The 23,362-nt window shown below is 37.8% G+C and overlaps 1 protein-coding gene across 5 annotated transcripts in view; it reads left to right on the top strand.

The window, feature by feature from the left end:
* The first annotated feature begins 630 nt into the window (after nucleotides 1-630).
* cep89 (centrosomal protein 89) overlaps nucleotides 631-23,362 on the top strand; it is a 111,254-nt gene continuing 88,522 nt past the window's right edge. For 4 of the 5 annotated variants that reach the window (XR_008384864.1, XR_008384863.1, XM_053616553.1 and 1 more), the window contains exons 1-10: nucleotides 631-897; nucleotides 4,286-4,392; nucleotides 6,004-6,159; nucleotides 6,972-7,158; nucleotides 7,573-7,648; nucleotides 7,813-7,847; nucleotides 10,036-10,093; nucleotides 15,041-15,148; nucleotides 20,105-20,302; nucleotides 21,792-21,934. Coding sequence is in view for 3 of the 5 variants with exons in the window: in XM_053616553.1 (XP_053472528.1) it covers nucleotides 826-897; nucleotides 4,286-4,392; nucleotides 6,004-6,159; nucleotides 6,972-7,158; nucleotides 7,573-7,648; nucleotides 7,813-7,847; nucleotides 10,036-10,093; nucleotides 15,041-15,148; nucleotides 20,105-20,302; nucleotides 21,792-21,934 (1,140 nt within the window). In the remaining 2 variants the exon portion in view is untranslated. The remainder of the gene's footprint in view (nucleotides 898-4,285; nucleotides 4,393-6,003; nucleotides 6,160-6,971; nucleotides 7,159-7,572; nucleotides 7,649-7,812; nucleotides 7,848-10,035; nucleotides 10,094-15,040; nucleotides 15,149-20,104; nucleotides 20,303-21,791; nucleotides 21,935-23,362) is intronic. The other variant, XM_053616554.1, reaches the window with a different exon arrangement.

Raw genomic sequence — 23,362 nt, 5'->3', positions numbered from 1 at the left:
TTTAACAGATTTAAATATTATAATAATTTTATTCAAAATAAAAGTATTGTAATGATTACCTTTCAAGGTAAAAATGTAGCTATAGTGAGCTGGAACAGGCAGAAATGCAGTTTTCTAACATTTTATTATTAATGTTTTAACAGAATATCTTTATTGTCATTGTACAAGTACATTGAAATGGAATGGCAACTTCCTGCTAATGTATGCTATTAGTTTATGTTAACAAATCTACACTGTGGTACTTAACAGGGTAGAGAGAAATATGCTAATACAACTAGTGTGTATTCCTGTATGGCAATGCAAACAATCTAAACAATGATGACGTTTATTATTTATATTTACATTTATTATTATTATTATTATATTATATATATATATATATATATATATATATATATATATATATATATATAATTGTAGTGCAATAACTTTAGATGTGCAAAGTACCAGCAGTTCATTTGAACAGTGCTGCATGGTATTTTGTGGTGTAGCGCGCCCTCTACTGGACACGACTGAGAGTTACACTGACGCGCACTTGCTATACGACCGCCGCCTGCGTTGCTAAGAAGATTAAATCTCAACCATGATTGGTTGTTGTCAGATCTCTAAGCCAATAGGATTCAAGGTTGGATGGACGTGGACAAAACTGTAAAGCGTCTAGATACATGAACTTAGATAGACGTTAACAAGTTGATAAGCCAAACTGAAATAATTATTTATATTGCACACAAACGGGAGCGGTTTTGTTTCAGTTATTATATACGTGTATTTCCATATGTGATTATTTGTAAAGAAATCTCGCCTTTTTTAACGGCGTAAATCTGAATGCGGCGAGGACAAAGTTGGATCATGTCAAAATTCAACTTCTCTTTCAGAAGATGCGAGCGAAGGGCATTCGTGAGTTTCAGAGAAATCTTTCTTGTTGTATTAACTAACTATCTAAACAAGCTGCATCAGTAGTGTCCTTTGTTGGTGTTTCTGAAGTCTGTTGGCGTTGCTAGCTAGTTTAGATAGCGACGAGGCTATGCTAGCTAACCTTACCGTAAATGTTCAAATACAGTACAACCAAAATACAAAAACAACCTGCATGCAATGCAGATATGATACTCGGGTATGAAAGTGTATGAAACAACAGCCTGCTCTCTCAGAAATAAAGGTACCAAACTGTACCTGTTCCTGTCTCTGGTCCCTGTGAGTCTCTACTGGTAATTTGTACTGGTGTAAAGTTGGCTTGACATTGGACGTACCATATTCGCAGATCTGCGCAAATTTAGGGACCGTCTCTAAAGTTACATACGACATTGATGTACACGTTTCTAACTTGTTTAAATGATTGTGTATTGTGTGTATGAGCCAGTTCGGTAGTGAAATACATGGCAAATTTTACATATCATTTCATAGTTTATTTTAGTAAATATATAAAATCTAAAAGAAGTGCATCATAGCTGACACCTTCATGAATAATATACATTTGGCTTTATGACTGTAAGTCATTCCCTTCAAATGCTATTTAAGTTAGAATCGTGCATACCCATGTAACTTTAGAGACGGTCCCTTAATATCTGCGAATATTGACCGTCCAACGTCAAGCCAACTTAATACCAGTGTAATATGTTGACTTTTATTGGTGGCATGTTATGTCTAGTGGATGCCATTAAAGACCTACTTCCTTAATACACCCTACAACTTAATGGAAACCATTTGGTAATGATTTTAGTGGTTAACAGTTGATGATTTGTAATGGTATTTTTTTTGGTGGAAACCATTAGAATTTCTGTCATGGTTTCTATTGTTTGTTTGTTTGTTTTTTTCCAGCAGGGAAATCAGTCCTTAAGGTCTGGTTATGTGCCTTAAATTATTCTTAAATGTATACTATACAGTTTCAGGTTAAAGATAAGCACTAAAGGTAGAAAAGATGTACAGATGATGGTAAAACCCCAGCAACAAGGAAAAGTTGTTTTGGAAAAGTTCTTTTTGGGACCTTTGAGCGGGCGTTCATTTTATAATACACTATTTTTTTTGCGTCAGTTTTGCTTAATACTGATAAAACCCCACAACAAACCAGTGAGGTCTTATTAGGAAAGTTCATTCCACAAAGTTTGTGAACCCTTTAGAAATGACTACATTTCTGCATAAATATGACCTAAAACATCATCAGATTTTTACTCGTCATAAAAGTAGATAAAGAGAACTCGGTTAAACAAATGAGACAAAAATATTTCACTTGGTCATTTATTTACTGAGGAAAATGATCCAATACTCTCACAGATCTGTGAGTGGCAAAAGTATATGAACCTTTGCATTCAGTATCTGGTGTGACCCCCTTGTGCAGCAATAACTGCGACTAAACGTTTCCGGTAACTGTTGATCAGTCCTGCACATCGGCTTGGAGGAATTTCAGCCCGTTCCTCGGTACAGAACAGCTTCAAATCTGGGATGTTGGTGGGTTTCCTCACATGAACTGCTTGCTTCAGGTCCTTCCACAACATTTCTATTGGATTAAGGTCAGGACTTTGACTTGGCCATTCCAAAACATCAACTTTATTCCTCTTTAACCATTCTTTGGTAGAACGACTTCTTTGTCTTCTTTGTCTTTGTCTTTGCATGATACATTTGCATTTGAGATTCAGTTCACGGACAGATGTCCTAATATTTTCCATTAGAATTTGTTGGTGTAATTCAGAATTCATTGTTCCATCAGTGATGGCGAGCTGTCCTGGCCCAGATACGGCAAACAGACCCAAGCCATGATACTACCACCATCATCTTTCACAGATGGGATAACGTTCTTATGCTGGAATGCAGTGTTTTCCTAAACAGTTTTTTTTTGGAGAGCAGTGGCTTTCTCCTTGCAACCCTGCCACGTACACCATTGTTCAACGTTTTCCTGATGGTGGACCCATGAACATTAACATTAGCCAATATGAGAGAGGTTTTCAGTTGCTTAGAAGTTACCCTGGGTTCCTTTGTGACCTCAGGGACTGTTACGCGTCTTGGCCTTAGAGTGATCATTGTTGGTAGACCACTCCTGGGGAGGGTAACACTGGTCTTAAATTTCCTAAATTTATACACAATCTGTGGATCGGACTGTGGATAGATGGAGTCAAAACTCTTTAGAGGTCGTTTCGTGACCTTTTCCAGCCTGATGAGCATTAACAACTCTTTTTCTGAAGTCCTCAGAAATCTCATTTGTTCATGCCATGATACACTTCCACAAACATGTGTTGTGAAGATCAGACACAGGCAAACAACATACTTGTGTGGCCACAAGCCCTATAAAAGTGCTTATAATTTATTATTATCTGAGTCAGGTTTTGCGGTTGAAATGAGTGAACATAAAACAAATGGCCCAGTCAGTTACTTCTTACAGTCATTAACAATAGACTTATACAGCATGGACACTTGATCATATCCAACATACTCAGAAAAGTGTGTAATGTATGTCACAATGAGTAACTGAATCTAAATGTGTAAAATTTAGATATGTTAAAGTGATTGGCTGCTTGATGTTTATTAACAGTTGGGTATTCTCTATGTATATTTGCATGCTGTAGATACACATGCTGTGGATAAAATGTGTATAGCTGTAATAATGCGTTGGAGGTCACTATTTCCTATTTTAAATGTATTGTAAACTACTAAAAGTGGAAAAAGTGGCCTCCAATGGCCATAAGTGGCCATATAATATTTATTCTAACATGAAACTGACGTATACATGATTCTTTAATGAGCATTGAAAATAATAATAATAATAATAATAATAATAATAATAATAATAATAATAATAATAAAAACGTGTCTGTCATATTCCATTTGTTACTGCTCACTCCCACCCATTTACACCCTTGCCATTAGGAGGTTTTGTGTGATATACAGAATTTTCCATTTCAAAATATTATGATTTTATTGCTATAAATGTCACGAAACTATTGATCAATTGTAACCGAACAGGAGGTATAATTGTGTTTTTTCTTGTAATTTTACAAGTTTTGAGCTAAAATCTCAACATTTTGTTTCAGTTTGAAAGCAATTTGTAGGCTGATAGTCTCTAGGGTTCCTCATAGTCATTACCACACACTCAGGATGCATTCATTTATTCATTCATCTTCAGTAAGCACTTTGTCCTGGTCAGGGTTGCGGCAGATTCCGAGCCTTTCCCAGAAACACATGTTGAATTGGACACCAATCCATCGCAGCTGTTCCAAACATTGTTATAGAAATAAGCAGCATGTCATTCGCAATCCACTCTCACACATGCAATTGTGCTTCTCTGTGACTTTTGTAGAAGAACATAGCTCATGGCTTGATCCCTGCTGCCACCATTGCTCCCAAGCCTGCTGTTCCCCGCACTCCTCCCCCTCGTAGCCCCAATTCCTCACCAGAGAGACCCAGGTACAAACATTCCTCATATAAAATCCTCTGCTCTGATTCTTCATCTCCAGCTCCCCGCTTCTAGTCCATCCTTGTCTGCAGTCTGATTGTCGCTTATCCTTATTGGTGTTCTTCTTTGTCTCTGTTTATTTTTGTATTTCTTTGCCTCTATGTTTCAATCAGAAAGCTTCACTTTTCATAGCCTTTTGAATCTAATTGCATTTAACTTATATTTTATATCATGCATTTTGGATTTTGTGGAAAAAAAAATCATTCTTCTTAACATTATGGTTATCTTTTCTTTAGTTTGATTAATTATGTACTGATACTCCCTGGTCTCTTTTGGGTTTTTATATCCTTGGTAGATTAAATATTTATGTGATGGTCTGGGATGTCGCCGCAGCTGAATTCTGGGAAACAGTCAAAATCCGTTTTTTCCCTGCCTGTAACATTCTTTGACAACAATGTTAATAAATTTATAAGCCACTTTTAAAACAGTGGTTTCAAAAATATACTTTTCTAACATGAACACTCCCTGCTGTGATCAAGTTTTGGCTGTTTGCCATAGCGAAATCGACATAACTGGATTCAGTGTGCAAACTTTATAAATACCAGCTGCCAAATGATCTATGAAGCCTGCGCTTAGAAAGTTGTGATGTTTGAATACTCATGCAAAAAAATTAACAAAACTCACTAAAATAATCGCACATGAATTTAAGGCTGATGTGAGGGTGAGCAGTGATCAGCCGATTAAAGGCTCCGGTTCATTATGTGACTGACATTTACCTCAGGAGATGAAAGAGAATTTATTTATTATGTTGATAACTATTTATTATTACATATTTAATTAAATGCAAATTAAAAATAGTAAATAGCAGTTGCCTTTAGACGGTGTGTTAATACATTCTTTTATTGAATTTTTCTTTTAAATGCCGAACTCATTTAAGAAAACGAGTCACATTATGCCAGACCAAAAAATCACTTAAGCAGACCAATAACACATCAGCAACTCCTCTTAAATGCGTTTGTTTATTGGCATTTATCTGAAAGGTACATTACTGTAGTGGGAGGGGGAGAATCTATATAGTTTGCAAAATAATTGTCAAATTAAAAAAAGTTCAATGCATATGTTTTATACTCGTTACTGTGTCACCCCTAATTTAGTTCTTTTTAGGAAAGAACTAATATTTACAGCGTAAATGTTTAAGCTTGGAAACGAAAAAAGTACATATTTTTGGCACTTATTGCTCTATATTGCCCCTTACAGGAGTAACATAGACGGGCTCTTTTTAAAATTCTTTAAAAAGACGATTTTCATTTAAAAACAGATTCTAATGATTTTCAGAACAAAATATATACTAGGCAATGTAACAAATTTGATGATATGAAGTGTTTCCCAGGCTGTCACACAAATACATTAAGCCACTGGTTCTTCACTGCACTCTTGGGGACCTGGGAAATTACTCTTAATTAAACAGAATATTTAATAAAGAAGTATCAAAACATGTTTTTACAAAATCTATCTATCTATCTAGTTGTTGTTGACACATGGTGCAACATATATACTACATACTGCGCTCTCAATACTACTGTGTATTTTCTCTGTGTCTCTTCTTTCGTTCTTCACTTCAGGTCTGCTCTTGCGGCTGCCATATTGACGTCCTCCTTAACAGGACGCACCTTTGCCATCCCTCCACCTCGCACCAGGTCCTATTCTGAGAGCGACTGCTCACACACAGACAGCCACACTGGCTTTGAGCCTTATGCCAGCACAGCACTTTACACCAGGTAAACCTGACGAATCATTTCATTCTCCCTTTCTCCAGGCTGAGTTTATTGCCCAAGCAATTACACATTGATTTGTGCTGGAGGCTAATGAAATTTTAATAAGAATAATAGTCTGCCAGTTTTCATTTAAATATTACATGAAGCAAGTTGGTTAACTATCCAACATCTGCATCTCAGACAGCCACATGTGGTGTTACTAACCAAGGATGAGAACCTATGCATTAAAACCTTATTATTCTGCAAGCTGAGGTGTTTGGGTTTAAAAAGGTTCTCTCAGACTGTTTCTCATTAAGCAATCCATGAATCTGAAAATAACTAATTAACAGAATTACTAAGACGGATCACACTGCAATCATCTATGTTTATATGCTTTTCAGTGTTTTATTTTTCTGATTGTATGCTCTGTGATGTAAAGGTAAAAAAGTTCTTTCACTTCAGAAAAATCTGTTGTTCCTAAACAAGGTGTTTCACTTTAAAATATTTTGAACTATTTAGGAGTATAATCAGATTTGGAACACATTGTACATGTGTGTCTGCAACCACACGTTACAAACTGCCCCACGGTGTGCTAGCTGACCTTCAGTCACAGTTACACAGGAAGGGTCAGTTTATTAAGGAAACATTCCCAGAACAGTGTTGGTGGCTTTGCACCCAGGCATGTCCTTATTATAATATTTCTCCCTATCTCAAATTACTGTAAAGTTTGATATATTTTCATATTCAGAGCAACATAGAAACATGACTTGATAGTATCAAGTATCACTGTGACAGCTTGGTTATAAATCACGCTTCGTTGTTCTTTATTGCTTCAGGGATCGATGGCCAGATTCGATGGCAGGCCGACCTCGTCTGCCTTCTCCACGACCCGGTGATGATGACGACAATGATGATGATGACGAAGATGAGGAGGAAGAGATAGAAGCAGTCGTGCAGAGAGAGGAAAGTCCTGTGTACCAGTCTGTAAAGAGACAGGGCAGAGCTCCAATGCCACTGAAGAAGGTTGTGCCACGTTTCTGTGTTCTGTGGTTTTCTCATCTGATTTTGCAATGGGGTTTTAAATTGGCATTACCAATAAGCGTCATACAGATGGTACAATTTATCCATTGGATTTGTGTTCACAAATGTACACACACACACACACACACAATTTCATTGCTGTGGTTTGTCCTGTTACACACATTCAAAAATAAAAAATATTCTTTTGTACATATTTAGTTGTGAAGCTATGTATAGCTCTATATATGTTTAAATATTGTTGCATCAGCCAAGTTAATTTTAGACACAATTATGACCGGTCTTAACTGTCGTTGTTCACATGAAAAATGTGTAACAATAACAGTTGCTAAAGTAGTCTGTGTTACTAATCAGATTATGTTTCTATGTATAATTATATGTATATTTCGCCTTTTCTAGGACTCCTTTCCGTTAAAACTGGATGAAGACACTGACAACTCTACGTTTGAGGTCGTCTCTCCTTTAAACACTGAAGGTGTGCCCTATGACTGTGTTTTATATTAAATTGTTCATTTAATATTTCATAATATGCGTACATCTTAATGACAATGTATTTCGGACATCAATATATTTGAAAGCATGTATACAGTGTTTAACTTGGAAAAGATATATAATTATAAAAATAAAAATGCATTTCAGATGAAACCGAGGTGGATGAACAGACGAGTGTAAAGGTAAAAGAGGCCTTCACCACATCGTCCATCCACTTACGAAACAGATGTTATCTATGACAAAAAGCATTCCCATAGTAATTTTGTTAACTAACATTATTTTATCACAAAAATATATTTTGGAAAATTCTTGATACCCCAAAGAAGATTTTAAATAATTTCAAGAAAATTGGTATCCTTGAAGCTGCAGTCAGTCTTCAAAAACTGTGTTGTCTTAGACCAAATATAAGGTTGCTCACTTGTAAAATCCCTTGGTCTTCCATCACCACACAATGCAGGCAGTAAAAAATACATAAGCAGTTAAAAATAAGCTCAATCTGGGCCATATAAAAAAAACATTTCAGTAGTCTGGAATAGTTGAGAATTTGCCAGGAATATATGGGTCCAAGAAAAATTGTGAAGGAGACGAAGAAGAGCCTAAAGATGACAGAATTACACATTTTAGCCAGTTCTCTAGGTTGTGAAGTTGAAAATCATTTAAAAAGTATTAGATTCCACCTTTATGACAGCAAGCTGTTTGAAAGGGTTGCACAAAAATAGCTCATCCTGAGAGTGACCTATAAAATGAAATTCAAGTGTCAGATCAAATGTGCTATGGTAAGATGAGACCTAAGTTCAAGCTTTTTGCCATGTACACCATTGGCAGGTTTAGTGGAGGGAAATGGGGAGGGCATATAAGGCCAGCCTCCACACCAGCTGCAAAATATGGTGGTGGATCATTGATGTATTATGTCTGTTTTGGGGCTTGTGACAAGATTGATGGCATCATGATTTCCACCAAGTACCCTTTTTATTTCCCCATTTTCTCTCCAGTAATAGACAGATCTCTACTATCAGCTGCTACCAGCTGGGTAGTTAAAGCAAAGGAAAGCGCTGTCTGCCCTCTTCTGTATACATGAGCACACAAATGTCCACGATTGGCTAATGTTGCTGTGATTGACAGGGGAGAGAGAGTATGGCCAATTTTGCCTATTTTGACTGTTTAATTGTTGGTATACAAATTCAAGATCTCTTGATGATGATGATGATGATGGCCACAAGCCTGATTACCTCTGTTGGGAGGTTAAGACTTGGCCATAGATAGATCTTTCAAAACGATAATGACCCCAAACATACGTTCAACACAGAACTGGATACAGGAAAATTATATCAGTGTATTGTAATAGCTAGCTCAGTTTCCACTTTTAAATCTGTTATAAATATTGAATTGAATTGCTGAGAGAATCCAAATACACAGACCTAAGAATATGAAGGAACTTGAAATGTTCTGTAGATAGGATTGGTCCAGATCCAGAGTTTACATGAAGGGGCTTAGTATTCATAAGGAAAAAAATGCACTACTAAAGAAAACCTTTTATCTTTGAAAAGATATTATTAAACTATGAACCCCCAAAGTATCTCCATATGTTTTCACTCAAAGCAATCACTTGTGTGCAACTCCTTTTATATATTCATTTCTACTCATTTTCATGAAGGCTGCCAGTAATTGTAGCCTTGACTGCAAGTGTTTTTTCGGAACACTCGAAACTGTACAAATGTAGGACTGTTGAGCCTAAGGGCTGAAGAAATAACTCTACTAGACGTACAGAGAGAGAATGGGAGATCTAGACACCAGAAAGAAACACAGATTGAAGAGAATGATGTATGTGAGGAGGATCAGTGAAAATGAGAATGCTTTTAAGTAGAGAGGGACAGAAGAGAAAAAGAGACAGGAAGGGAATGGAGAATGCTTCCGTCCCTTCTCTGCTCTCTGCAGTGGGAACCGTAGGTTATTAATATCGCTGTCATCTTTGCTGAGACTGACTGAGTGGTGGCCTGAAACAAGAGGCACTGACAGTTCCTCTGACTCACCAATTAGACTTCCATTAGAACTCCAATGGCATTAGAGTTCCACTTAGTGTTCCCTGCTGCCTGGACACATTACTCCACACTTGACCACCCAGAGCAGTCCAATTTAAATGGATGTTGAAAGCCATTAATGACCCTTGTTTCTACCCTCTGACATAATGAACATTAGTATTTTGGGGAACATGAGTTAAATTAACTTTAATGATAAAGCCCATGGTTATAAATATTCCATTTAGAGATTAGATACTGTATCCATTACCACGTCAGAACCTTTATTATACATTTATGTGTTTATTTCCACTGGTGGGACATTGCAGATTGTTTTGTTTTCCTGTTTATACAGAAGCCCCCATTGGCACTACAGACAAGGTCTCCATCTCACAGAAGCATGGCATCTCCAGGTACTAAAACTCCACAATTCATTTCTTCCATACTTTAGTATTAGAGTCTAACTGTTTAACTACTAAACAGGTCTCAAGCCCAATTTTCACTTCCATTGCACCAACCAAATTACTTTCAGGCAGTCTTAGCTGTGTGTGACATGAAAACGTGTAACATAATAGTTGCTACATAGTGTTACTAAGCAAAATGTCTATGCCCTACTGCACTACTACTGGCTAGCTCAGAGCTGAAAAGGGCTACAGAGAGCTACGTGACTCTGACAGCACAACCAACCAACAGCAGAATGAGAAAAGCTCTGTGCTTCAGACACGCCCACCTTGTGAGTCACACCACTGAAAGCATAGCCATGTTGAATTTACATTCTATTGTACAACTTTTGTGTAACGAATGATCTTCAGACATTTCTTGGAGGTTTATTAACAGTATAATTCTGAAATCCAAGCCTCAATAACAATAAAAAAGCCAGGGTCATACACAGAGTTCACAGTGATATCAGAGAATAATCAGAAAGCCAAGCAGGGGTCAAACACAAAAAAGGGCAGGTGAACAGGAAGGAAAACAAGCCTCATACACAGAATAGGTAGAATGTAATCCACGGCTCAGAATTTACACGAGAGACAACAATCGGCAAGGCTTCACAGTGAGTGTATGTGACCATGTGCTTTATATAGTGCTTGGATAGGAAGTAACTGTGACAACTGAGGAAAAGTTCTTCAAATTCGGGGAAGGGGCCCTCTAGTTGTGTGGTGGTGAATTGGCCTGGACGGATGTGACATTTTCTTTCGTTATATAATATACTGCTAAGAGTCTGAATGGCTCACACAATCGCTGTGTTGTTATTCCTTTTCAATTATTGCGCTAATCAATTAAAACTGAAACCTTAGGCAGACACCACTTATATTTGCTGTATCAATAGTGTATCCTATCAATACATCACTGTATCGTATTGTATGTAATTAGAATTTTGTGTATATGTACACACCTACAGTTTATACACTATATGCCCAAAAGTTTGTGGACACCTGACCATGACACCCATATGTGGTTCTTCCCCAGTCTGTTGCCATAAAGTTGGAAGCACACAATTGTAAAGGATTTCTGTATATACTGTAGCATTACAATTTCCCTTCACTGGAACTAAGAGGTCCAAACCTGTTCCATCATGACAATGCCCTGTGCACAAAGCAAGCTCCGTGAAGACATGGTTTGCAAAAGTTGGAGTGGAAGATCTCTAGTGACCTCAACCCCACTAAACGCTTTGGAATGAACTGGAATGCCGACAGCACCCCATTCCTCCTCACCTGACATCAGTGCCTTACTTCACTGATGCTCTTATGGCTGAAATCCCCACAGCCACACTACAAAATCTAGTGGTTAGCCTTCCTAGAAAAGTGGAGGTTATTATAACAGCAAAGAAGTACTAAATATGGATTGCGATGTTCAAAAAGCATTTATGGGTGTGATGATCAGGTTTTGAGAAACTTTCCGCTATATAGTACTGTATATACAGTGGTGCTTGAAAGTTTGTGAACACTTTAGAATGTTCTATATATCTGCATATAAAACATCAGTTTTTCACACAAGTCCTAAAAGTAGACAAAGAGAACCCAATTAAACAAATGAGACAAAAAATATTATAATTGGTCATTTATTTATTAATTAAATTGAGTCACTATTACATATCTGTGAGTGGGAAAAGTATTGAACTTCTAGGATTAGCAGTTAATTTGAAGGTGAAGTTAGAGTCAGGTGTTTTTAATCAATGGGATGACAATCAGGTGTGAGTGAGCACCCTGTTTTATTTAAAGAAAAGGGATCTGTCAAAGTCTGAGCTTCACAACACCTGTTTGTGGAAGTGTATCATGGCATGAACAAAAGAGATTTCTGAGGACGTCAGAGAAAGAGTTGTTGATGCTCACCAGGCTGGAAAAGGTCTTTTAAGACTTTGGACTCCACCAATCCACAGTCAGACAGATTTTGAACAAATGGAGTACATTCAAGGTCATTGTTACCCTCTCCAGAAGTGGGGACCAACAAAGATCACTCTAAGAGAGACGTATAATAGTCCATGAGGTCACAAAGGAACCCAGGGTAACTTCTAAGCAACTAAAGACCTCTCACATTGGCTAATGTTAATGTTCATGAGTTCACCATCAGGAGAACACTGAACAATGGTGTGCATGGCAGGATTGCAAGGAGGAAGCCACTGCTCTCCAAAAAGAACATTACTGCCCTTCTGCAGTTTGCTAAAGATCACATGGACAAGCCAAAATGCTGTTGGAAAAATGGTTTGTGGATGGATAAGACCAAAATAGAATATTTGGTTTAAATGAGAAGCATTATGTTTGGAGAAAGGAAAACACCGCATTCCAGCATAAGAACTTTATCCCATCTGTGAAACATGGTGGTGGTAGTGTCATGGTTTGGGCCTGTTTTGCTGCATCTGGGCCAGAATGTCTCTTTTTCTGAATTATACCAACAAATTCTAATGAAAAATTCTGTCCATGAACTGAATGTCAAGAGAAAGTGGGTCATGCAGCAAGACGACCCTAAGCACACGAGTCATTCTACCAAAGAATGGTTAAAGAAGAATAAAGTTTATGTTTTGGAATGGCCAAGTCCTGACCTTAATCCAATAGAAATGTTGTGGAAGGACCTGAAGCAAGCAGTTCATGTGAGGGAACCCACCAACATCCCAGAGTTGAAGCTGTTCTGTACTGAGGAATGGGCTGAAATTCCTGAAAGCCGATGTGCAGGACTGATCAACAGTTACCGGAATAGATTAGTTGCAGTTATTGCTGCACAAGGGAGTCACACCAGATACTGAAAGAAAAGGTTCACATACTTTTCCCACTCACAGATATGTAGTATTGGATCATTTTCCTCAATAAATGCATGACCAAGTATAGCATTGTTTTCTCATTTATGAAATTGGGTTCTCTTTATTTGCATTTATGACGTGTGAAAATATGATGATGCTTTAGGTCATATTTATGCACAAATATAGAAAATTCTAAAGGGTTCACAAACTTTCAAGCACCACTGTATGCATGGGCCTCAAAGCACATACATCTGCTCACTGACAGATGCATGTACATTCCAGTTTGTGCTCAGCATTACAAAAAACTGGCTGTGCAGTGGAGTAATTACATGTTAAGTACATGCTAGCCCTCATGCAATAACTTAGAAATTCACTAAGATGATTCAGGAGAAGTATTTAGAGTATCTTCTGATCAGTTTTTTTTTATGAAAAGGAATTCAGAAAGTCCACACCAGCTCAATTTACCAACAGAACCTGCTTAATTTATGTCAGAAGGAGAAGAAGAGAATGGGGAAAAGAAGAAAGGAGATGAGAAATGAGAAATACAGTGTCTTTGGAAAGAACCTAGTCATGTCTTTCATGAATAATATAAAATAAAATGTGTACATATGCAAGAAAGATAGATAGACTTGGACAGTAATTGGAAAGAATTAAGAATAAGGCTAAAGCTGTAAAAATGGGTAAATATTCAAAATGGAATGTAGAGAAAGTATTATGTGGAGTGTTAATTTGCAAAACTGGTAGCAGTACATGTGCTAGGGAATAGTTCTGCTTTGCAGTAGTTAGGTTCAGTAGCTATTTTTTATGACTGATGGGCAAAAAAAAAATTAACAGCCTTTTGATGAAGTGCATGTGAAAAACCTAATAGGGGTCAAGTTCTTCATTTAGCCTAGTCTAGAGAAATGAGCACCAGAGTCCATGACACTATATAATAGTGTGAGTTTTTTTAAATTTTCTTTTTCTTCCAAGTTTGTCAGTGCAACTTTCCCAACAGTCACACTGACATAAAGATGGCCTGCTACATTTTGATAGTTTTTAACGGAGAAAACGAAATGACTAGGAAATCAGAGGAGAGGAAAGTAGGAGTCATCATAGCCATTTCATTTCATTGCAAATAGACCCCCCCCCTTTCCCTCCCTGAGCATCCATTTTTAGGTAACATTATAAGGGCCTTAAAGTAGCTAATGGGAAAGAGGAAATGATCATGCTTGGGCTTGTTAAAAGCTACAGCTGTGGGAACGACTGGTATCTTACATAACCTGCATCATTTATTGCATTGCCAGACGTGCACATAATAATTTGTATCTTCCCAATTTAAACATCATCTTTTGTTTTTGGGCATTTTATCTATTTTTTTTCAGCATATTTGCATATCACCAAAATGCCAAAAGAGTATGAAGGAAAGTGTTATCTTCATTATCCTGATTATTATATAAAAATCAGAATTGCCTAAAAATGTGTTTGGATATGAATTCAGTTCACTGGGACTACCCTGGAGTGCTTGTTAGAGATTGTACAAGAAATAGGTTGAGTCTTAGAGTAGATAAAAAGGTACCAGGGCCATTCATTATCTTAAGCTGTCGAGAAAAAAAATTAGACTTGCACAGAAGCTATTACCTGCGATGGAATGGCACCCTGTCCGGGGTGTACCCCGCCTTGTGCCCGATGCTCCCTGGGATAGGCTCCAGGTTTCCCCGTGACCCTGAAGAGGATAAGTGGTAGAAGATGGATGGACAGAAGCTATTATTTGTTTTTATGTTTTACTTGTAATCTTGTTTAGGCGAAGATTATGTTGGGCAAAGAGCCAGTGTAACAAACACAGCGGTTAAAAACTGTCAGTCAAGTTGTTGGATAGATATGTGCTGTGCCAGACCTAAGCCAATTCAGTTTGTAATCAGATATCGGCTGTTAAAATGTTCTTTTTTTGCTTTTAGGGGTTACCAGATTTCTAAAAGCTGTAACATTACTTGTGGTATGTTTTGTGCAAAAAACTACATATAGGTCTATTTAGTAGAAGATTTGACCATGTGAAGGGTTTTGCCAAGCTACTACACAATTATAATCTGTATGAATGTCATAATTTGTGCTACTTTCATTACTACCATAACTCTTCATTCTCTCTCAGATGTGAATGAAGACCTGTGCACGCAGTCTCAGCCCAGCAGCACTCCGAAGATAAAGACCTCGAGGAAGAATAAGAGTCCAGCAAGAGAGAGTGAGAGAGAAAAATTAGGTGAGAACATGTACGGGGTCATCAGGCATCTCCAGCAGAACAGCTCATCTGCTTTGTTATTGTCGCTGCCAGAGTCAGGGTCAAAGTGTCTGTATTTTAGGAATTACCTGTCATAATTACCTGTCGTTTAAGAAGAACCTGTCATAATGGACTTGCTTTAGTTTTTGTGGCCTGACGTTTACTTATGGTAGAGTTAAGGACATCACAAGTAGGGAAGAGCTTAGTATCCACCTATGTAAATCCTTTTTATATTACATTATATATTTTAACATTGATTACTCATGTACAGGAAACCTTTGTTGACCACACATTAATATACTGTAATACAGCGGGGGGGAAATAAGTATTGAACGGGTCAACATTTGTTTCAGTAAATATATTTCCAATGAGGCTATTCACATGAAATTTTCACCAGACATCAGTATTAACTCAAGAAATCTGAAAATATAAAGAATTCACAACATTCAAGTCCATAAATAAAGTCGTGTAATAAAGTGGAATGACACAGTAAAAAAGTATTGAACTGGCTAATAAAAAGCAGTTCTCCAAGGCAAGGTAAGGCAAGGAACCAGCTGAAATCCATAAGTAATTATACCCCCTATCTGTGCAAATTAATATCAGCTGGGTTAGTAAATTGATGGTCTATAAAAAGACTTTTCGTTACCAAGGTGTCACACAAAAAACGTCTCATGATGGGTAAAAGCAAAGAGCTCTCCCAAGTCCTTCGCAACCTTTTTGTTGCAAAACACATTGATGGAATCGGATACAGACGTATTTCAAAACTTCTGAATCCTCCATTAAGCACCATTGGGGCCATTATACGCAAGTGGAAGCAACATGCTGGACTTGATGCAACCAGGCCTGATTACTGCAAACCCTGGTCAATCAAATCAACACTTAAATAGAACTTTTTCAACAGCATGAAGCTGGTTAAAAGGTCTTACCCAGTAACATACTATGCTAAAATTGAAAGAAATTCCAGAAATGATGAGGAAGAAGGTGATTGAAATACAGCAGTCTGGGAAGAGTTACAAAGCTATTTCAAAGGCTCTGGAATTCCAAAGGACCACAGTGAGAGCCATTATTTCCAAATGAAAAAACTCGGCACAGTAATGAACCTTCCCAGAAGTGGCCGACTTTCTGAAATTCCTCCAAGAGCACAGCAGCGACTCATCCAGCCAGTCACAAAAGAGCCAAGGACAACACCAAAGGACCTACAGGCCTCTCTTGCATCAATAAAGGTCACTATTCATGACTCCACTATCAGAAAGACACTGGGCAAAAATGGCATCCGTGGAAGAGTGGCAAGGTGAAAACCACTCCTAACCCAGAAGAACATTAAGGCTCATCTGAATTTTGCCAAAACACACTCAAACCTCAAACCTTTTGGGAGAATGTTCTGTGGATTGATGAGTCGAAAGTGCAACTGTTTGGAAGACAGGGGTCCCGTTACATCTGGCGTAAACCAAACCTAGATTTCCACAAAAAGAACATCATACCTACGGTCAAGCATGGTGGTGGTAGTGTGATGGTGTGGGGATGCTTTGCTGCTTCAGGGTCTGGGCAACTTGCAGTAATTGAGGGAAACAAGAATTCTGTTCTCTACCAGAAAATCCTAAAGGAGAATGTCCGGTCTTCAGACCGTAAGCTGAAACTCAAGTACAACTGGATTATGCAGCAAGACAATGATCCAAAGCATAGGTTAAAAAACCAGATGAATTTTTTTGCTTCAATAAAAATAAAATGCAATAAAAACTATATTATGTGTTTACTCAGGTTGCCTTTGTTTTATGTTGTAATTAGGATGGGGCAAATACTTATATAGTCCCTCCATTTTCACAGGCTCAAAAATCACTGGACAATTGAGCAGTTTCATGGCCAGGTGTGACCTGTTTCCTTGCTATTTCATGACAAATTAATGAGATGAAAGGTCTGGATTAATTCCAGGTGTTGAATGTGCGTTTGGTAGCTGTTCATGGGGACTCTCAGTATGTGATCCAAAGAGATGTCCATGCAAGTAAAGAAGGCCATCACTAGGCTGAAAAAGCAAAACAGACTTATCAGACAGATAGTAGAAACTTTAGGAGTGGACAAAACAACAATTTGGTACATTCTTAAAAAGAAGGAATGACCAGTGCATTACTTCTTTTTAAGAATGTACCAAAAGCTACATTTAAGAATGTACCAAAAGATCAGCAACACCAAAAGGCCAGGAAGACCATCGAAGATATCTAAAGTGGATGATCACAGAATTCTTTTCTTGATGAAGAAAAACCCTTTCACAACATCTAGCCTAGTCAAGAACACTCTTGAGGAGGTAGACATATCATTGTCAAAGTCTCCAATCAAGAGACACCTTCACGAATATAAATACAGAGGGTTTACCTCAAGGTGCAAACCACTGGTAACACACAAGTTCAGAAAGGCCAGATTAGACTTTGCTAGAAAACATCTAAAAAGATGCCTGCCCAGTTCTGGAACAAGATTCTTTGGACAGATGAAACCAAGATTAACTTGTTGAGGCAGTGTTAGGGAATGGGCATGTATGGCTGCCAATGGAACTGGCTCACTGGTGTTTATTGATGTGACTTCTGATAGACGTAGCAGGATGAATACTGAAGTGTATAGCGCTATACTTTCTGCTCAGATTCTCTCAAATGCTACAAAACTGGTAGGATGGTGCTTCACAGTAAAGATGGATATTGAGCCAAACATGCCACAAAAGCAACCCAAGAGCTTATTAAAGCAAAGAAATGGAATGTTCTTAAATGGCCGAGTCAGTCACCTGACCTCAACACAGTTGAACATGCTTTTCATTTACCAAAGACAAAACAACATGCAGAAAGACCCACAAACAAGCAGCAACGGAAGGTGACTGCAGTAAAGGCCCAGCAAAGCATCTCAGAGGAGGAAGCGCAACATTTGATGATGTCCATGGTTTCCACACTTTAGGCACTCACTGACTGCAAAGGATTTGTATCCAAGTATAAAAATAATCCTTATATTTATAATTGTTAGTTTGTCCATTTAATTTAGTTTGCCATTTAATTTGAGAGTATTTACTTCCAAATCAGGTGAACAGTGTAGGAATTACAGCACTTTTTATCCTCCAAACATACTGTGGTAGACAGCTAAAATAATGATGCCTTTTGTCAATGACCAAATATTTATGGACCTGATTATGTATGTGTGTGGCTAAATTAATGCCAATATTATGCAGTTCTGACATTTAAGCTCGGTTAATGTGCTACTGGCTGGAACACATACGGCTTGTGAATAGTTCCGCTCCTTTGGCAAGCTGATATAACACACAGTGTGAACTTCATGGGCAACTTTGACATTAAAGAATGACTCACAGTGGCTCTTCTGACATGCTGTTGTCACTTATTGTACTCACATTCACCTTAACACAAAGACTGGTAGTCATAGGAATACACAGATCAAACCAAAACTAGGCTTTTAAAAAAAAAAAAAAAAAAAAAAAAAAAATTATTTTATATTGAAGAATGAAGAAAGAAATTCACTAGCATAGTTATCTAGCTAACTAATTATAAACAGTAGGTTATATGTGATGTTTGTCTAATATAATCTTTATGTAACACAACACAAATATCAGTTTTTTTTTTTTTATTAATGAATCATGGAAACAGTAGGAAAAACTACTATGGGGCATAAACAGAATGACTGACCTCCTGTAAAGAAAGATTTGCACTCTGCAACACACACACAAGCATACACACAAACATGGTTATTGACACTTGCCTATTTTAAAGTCATTGTTTAGCTTTAGGAAAGTTAGAAAGCTTTCAGTCATCTTGTCATGCAAAACTATGGAAGTAATAATAATAATAATAATAATAATAATACTCTTTATTTATATTGCACTTTTCATATTAACTTCAAAATCTCGAAGTACTTTGCATGAGCAAGATATGTCCAAAACAAGCTGTATATGAAAAAGCAGTGTAATAAATAAAAATGACAACATATCATTTATTTTAAAAAACAAAAACAACTACATATCATAAAAACAAGACATTGTACAGGTAAGACCCTATACTAAGAATAGGCCAGTCTAAACAAGTATGATTTAATCTGAATATAAATACAGTTATTGCGCTAGCATACCTAATGTTCTCTGGAATGCCTGGTTTAGGGGTGATGTACGAAGAGCGTTTTCCACCGGCTGAGATGTGACTGATCATTACGAATAATGTTAGGCCTACCTCAGTTGAACAAAACGCTCAGGATGGGTTATACTGTTTCAGGAGAGCACCAAGATCATTTAAAGTTTTAAATATGATTAGCTGGACGTTGTAGTCAATGTTGTGCTTAATAGGTAGCCAGTGTTGTAGCTTGTATAAGACTGAGGTAAAGTGCTCTAACTTCTGGTAAGGACGCTGTTGATCTGTTGATTTATTTAATGGCCTCCAACATACTGCAGTAGTCCAATCCAGAGGCTATTGAAGTGTGAATGTTGTAAGATGTGCTAGCTAAACTGTTGTATTTCACAGAAATCGTGTCATCTACTTTCTGTTCACTTCATTTCTCTGTTCTCTCACTGTGACTTATAGCTGCGTTTTTGTCTATTTGTTTTGCATGGCTTGTTGAGCTGAAATTGTTCTGATTGTGATTTTGCTTCACTGTATAATAATCTCATGTGTTTTGCTCTGTGCTGCAGCTTTCTGTTTTTGTCCTCCCTCTGAATGGCCTGAAGCCACAATACTTTTCTTTCTGGATCATTATGTCTGCAGGGAACCAAAGCAAATCTGAGTTTTTAGCTTTAATTCATGCTCTAAATGCTCAAAAAAAGCAAGAAATTCTGGCAGTGTCTCTCCTGTCCATTCGTGTTGAGCGCTGACCTGAAGTTGTTTTCTGGTTTACGGTTTTGAACATGGCATTCATGAGATTAACTGCTCACATCCATGCTGTGTTGTGTTGCTTTATGTTGTGCAGAGGTGAATGAGGCATATCACCGTGCTGTGGAGTTTCAGCAGGAGCTGGTGAAGGAGCTGAGAGAGCTTAGAGAACAAAATCACACTCTGACTGCACAGAAGGAGGCGCTGGAGAGGACGTGCTCAGAACAGAACCAGCAAATGCAGCAGCTACACCAGCAACAATCACACTCGCCCCGAGAGGGAAGGCACTCCATAGGTGGGCACTATACAGGCACATGGTCATACAATTGGAGCCAAAAGTTTACATACACCTAGGCTTTCTTTATTTCATCTTTTATTAACTATATCAGATTTTCAGTGAGTCATAGGTTTACGTACGCTTTGTTAGTATTTGTTAGCTGTGTTGGCTTTTTTATTCCTTGAACTTGAATCAAATGCTTGGGGTAGCCTTCCACAGACTTCTCACAATACTGCTGGAATTTTTGCCGTTTTCTCCCGACAGAACTGGTGTAACTCTCAGGTTTGTGGGCCTCCTTGTCAGGCACACTTTTTCAGTTCAGTCCACAAATTTTCTATCGGAAAATTAGGTCAGGGCTTTTTCATCGCCACTCCAATATTACCACTTTGTTGTCTTTAAGTCATTTTGTCAACTTTGGAGGTATGCTTAGCATCATTTTCCTGCTGGAAGACCCAGTTATGAGCAACTTTTAACTTTCTAGCTGATGTCTTAAGATTTTGCTTCAGTATTTCTAGATTATCCTCCTTTTTCATGATGCCATCTATTTTCTGATGTGCACTAGTCCATTTTCTATGAGTGTCCAACACTCCCACAACATGATGCTGCCGCTACCATGCTTCACAGTTCAGATGGTGTTCTTTTGGATTAAAAGCCTCAACCTTTTTCCTCTATGCTTTCCTCTATATCTGACCAGAGAACACTCCAAAAGGCTGGTGATCAGCTGCAAACTTCAGTCTCGACAGTCTTCGAAGGGACTTCTCCCTTGCACAACAGCCTTTCAGGCCATTGTGATATAGAACTCTCTTAATGGTGGATGTACATACTTTGGTACCTGATGCCTCCAATTCTTTCACCAGTTCCTTTGTTGTTGTCTTGGGGTTCAGTTGAACCTTTTAGACAAAGGTTCATTCATCTCTGGGAAATCATTTGTGCCTCATTTCTGAATGATGCAGTGTCTGTATGGTCCCAAAATGTCAATATTTGCATATAGTTGTTTGTATAGATGATTGTTGTCCTGTTAATTGTTTGAAAAGTGCCCCTAAGGAGGAAGCAAACTTGTGCAGGTCCACAATTTTTTTTCAGCTCTTTGCGGGGTTGTTTGGATATTCAGGCAAACGAAAGCACTGGCTCTAGAGGTAAGCATTTTTACAGCCGCAGGTGCACTCCCAATTAACTACTAATTATGAATTGACCAGTCAGACGCTTGTAAAAGTCATTACATCAATTTCTTGAATTTTCTTCCAACTGTTTAAAGAGACACTCAACATGGTGCATGAAAACTTCTGACCCACTGGGATTCTGATATTGTGAATTAAAGTCTGTCTACAAACGATTGTTGTAAGACTACCTTCTGTATGATGTGTACAGGTGTTCCTAATGAGTGTATAATGGTGGTTTAATGTTGCTCTGCATGAAAGTTTAAAAAAAATTAGCATTGGTAACCAAAAACAGCACCCGTGTGTTTCTGGGAATATGATTATTATATTTTCTGTGCATGTCTATTTAGGCAAGAGCTTTGAATTGTTGAGTTTGAGGCAGCAGGCACAGGAGCTGGTGGATGAGAATGATGGATTGAAGATGACAGTGCATCGGCTAAACGTGGAGCTGAGCCGATATCAAGCCCGTTATAGACCACTCACCAGAGATGAGGTACAACAGCAACAACAACAACAACGTATGGAAGAGTATGATAAAATAACAACATGATACCTATGCAATACATCATTATTGTATTACACAATAGCACAACACAAACGCCTTCAGTCTGTAGGAATTACATTTTTCACACTGGTCAGTTGGTCTTAAATTTTTATTTACATAATCTTAGATTTAAGAATTTTATGCTCTCATTTTGAGGTAGTCTATCCAATTGAGTCTGCCTTTGAAAACATTTCTCACACACTTGATGATAAGGCGCCATTTATGTGCCTGTTAATCAGTCTAGTTCTTGCTCTCCACAAGTGAGCTAACGTACACAGAGACATGCTGATATAGGGAAATATCAGCAAAAAAGGCTAGAAAACAGCTTTCTTTTAAAAATCCATCCACCAGCGACTACATTGCACACTGCAGACTATGCTGCAAAACCTTTTTTTTTTTTTAAACATACTGTAATGGTGTGATATAGCTGTATTAAGCACATACATTTCATACATTCATAAAGTATTTTACATTTGTTATAGATATATTGCAATTAGGTCTTAAATGACATTTGTTGTAACATTTTTTTTCCTGCATATATAACTATATGGACTGTACATAAATCATGTTTAAAAACCTAACTGTTATCACTAAACCCTACCATTAAACATGAAAGAGGAGAAGAGAGCAGCGGTATCTCTATTTCAAACTGAATTTATCTTACAAAAGTTGTGCTAATTGCAGTATTTCACACTTTAGTACGAACACCTGTACACCTGCTCATTAGGCTTGCTGCGATAGACTGTGTTCCCGGTGTTCCCGGTGTTCCCGGTGTTGGGACTGCACACTGAATACATCACTTGCCCACCGTGGCACCGCCCCCACCGTCGTTTTTGCCTTTTTATTGTAATAAAAATCATTTAGTTCAGTTAGAGAATGGACGCTACAATTTTAAAACTGAACGCACCTGCTCAGTTCAGCATGAGCCGAATGAGTCAGAGTCCCAGCACAGATCAGCAGGAGTCAGATTTCATTTAGCACAAGTGAGAGTGAGGCGAGCTGACTGACAAGACGACGGTGGGACATTTGGTTTCAAATGTTCTGTGTTTAGTATAAGCGAGTTTGTCATTGTACTGTTTTGTAGTTGTGTTTTTCATTAAGAATAATAACGAACCCACCATTTAAGCAATTGTCGCCCCCGAATTAGGAACGTATCCTCACCGTCACATCCCTACTGCTCATTCATGTCATTATATAAACAGCCACTTATGTGGAAGCAGTGCAATGCATAAAATCATACAGACACAGATCAAGAGCTTCAGTTAATGTAACTTCAAACATCAGAATGGGGAGAAAATGTGATCTCATTGACTTTGACTGTGGTATGGTTGTTGGTGCTAGATGGGCTGATCTGGGTATTTTAAAAACTGTTGGGAT

Source organism: Ictalurus furcatus, chromosome 27 (genome assembly GCF_023375685.1).
Source record: "Ictalurus furcatus strain D&B chromosome 27, Billie_1.0, whole genome shotgun sequence".
In the NCBI taxonomy this organism is placed as follows: domain Eukaryota; kingdom Metazoa; phylum Chordata; class Actinopteri; order Siluriformes; family Ictaluridae; genus Ictalurus; species Ictalurus furcatus.
Note: the sequence above shows the minus strand (reverse complement) of the source record. Positions and strands in the feature narration are given on the sequence as shown.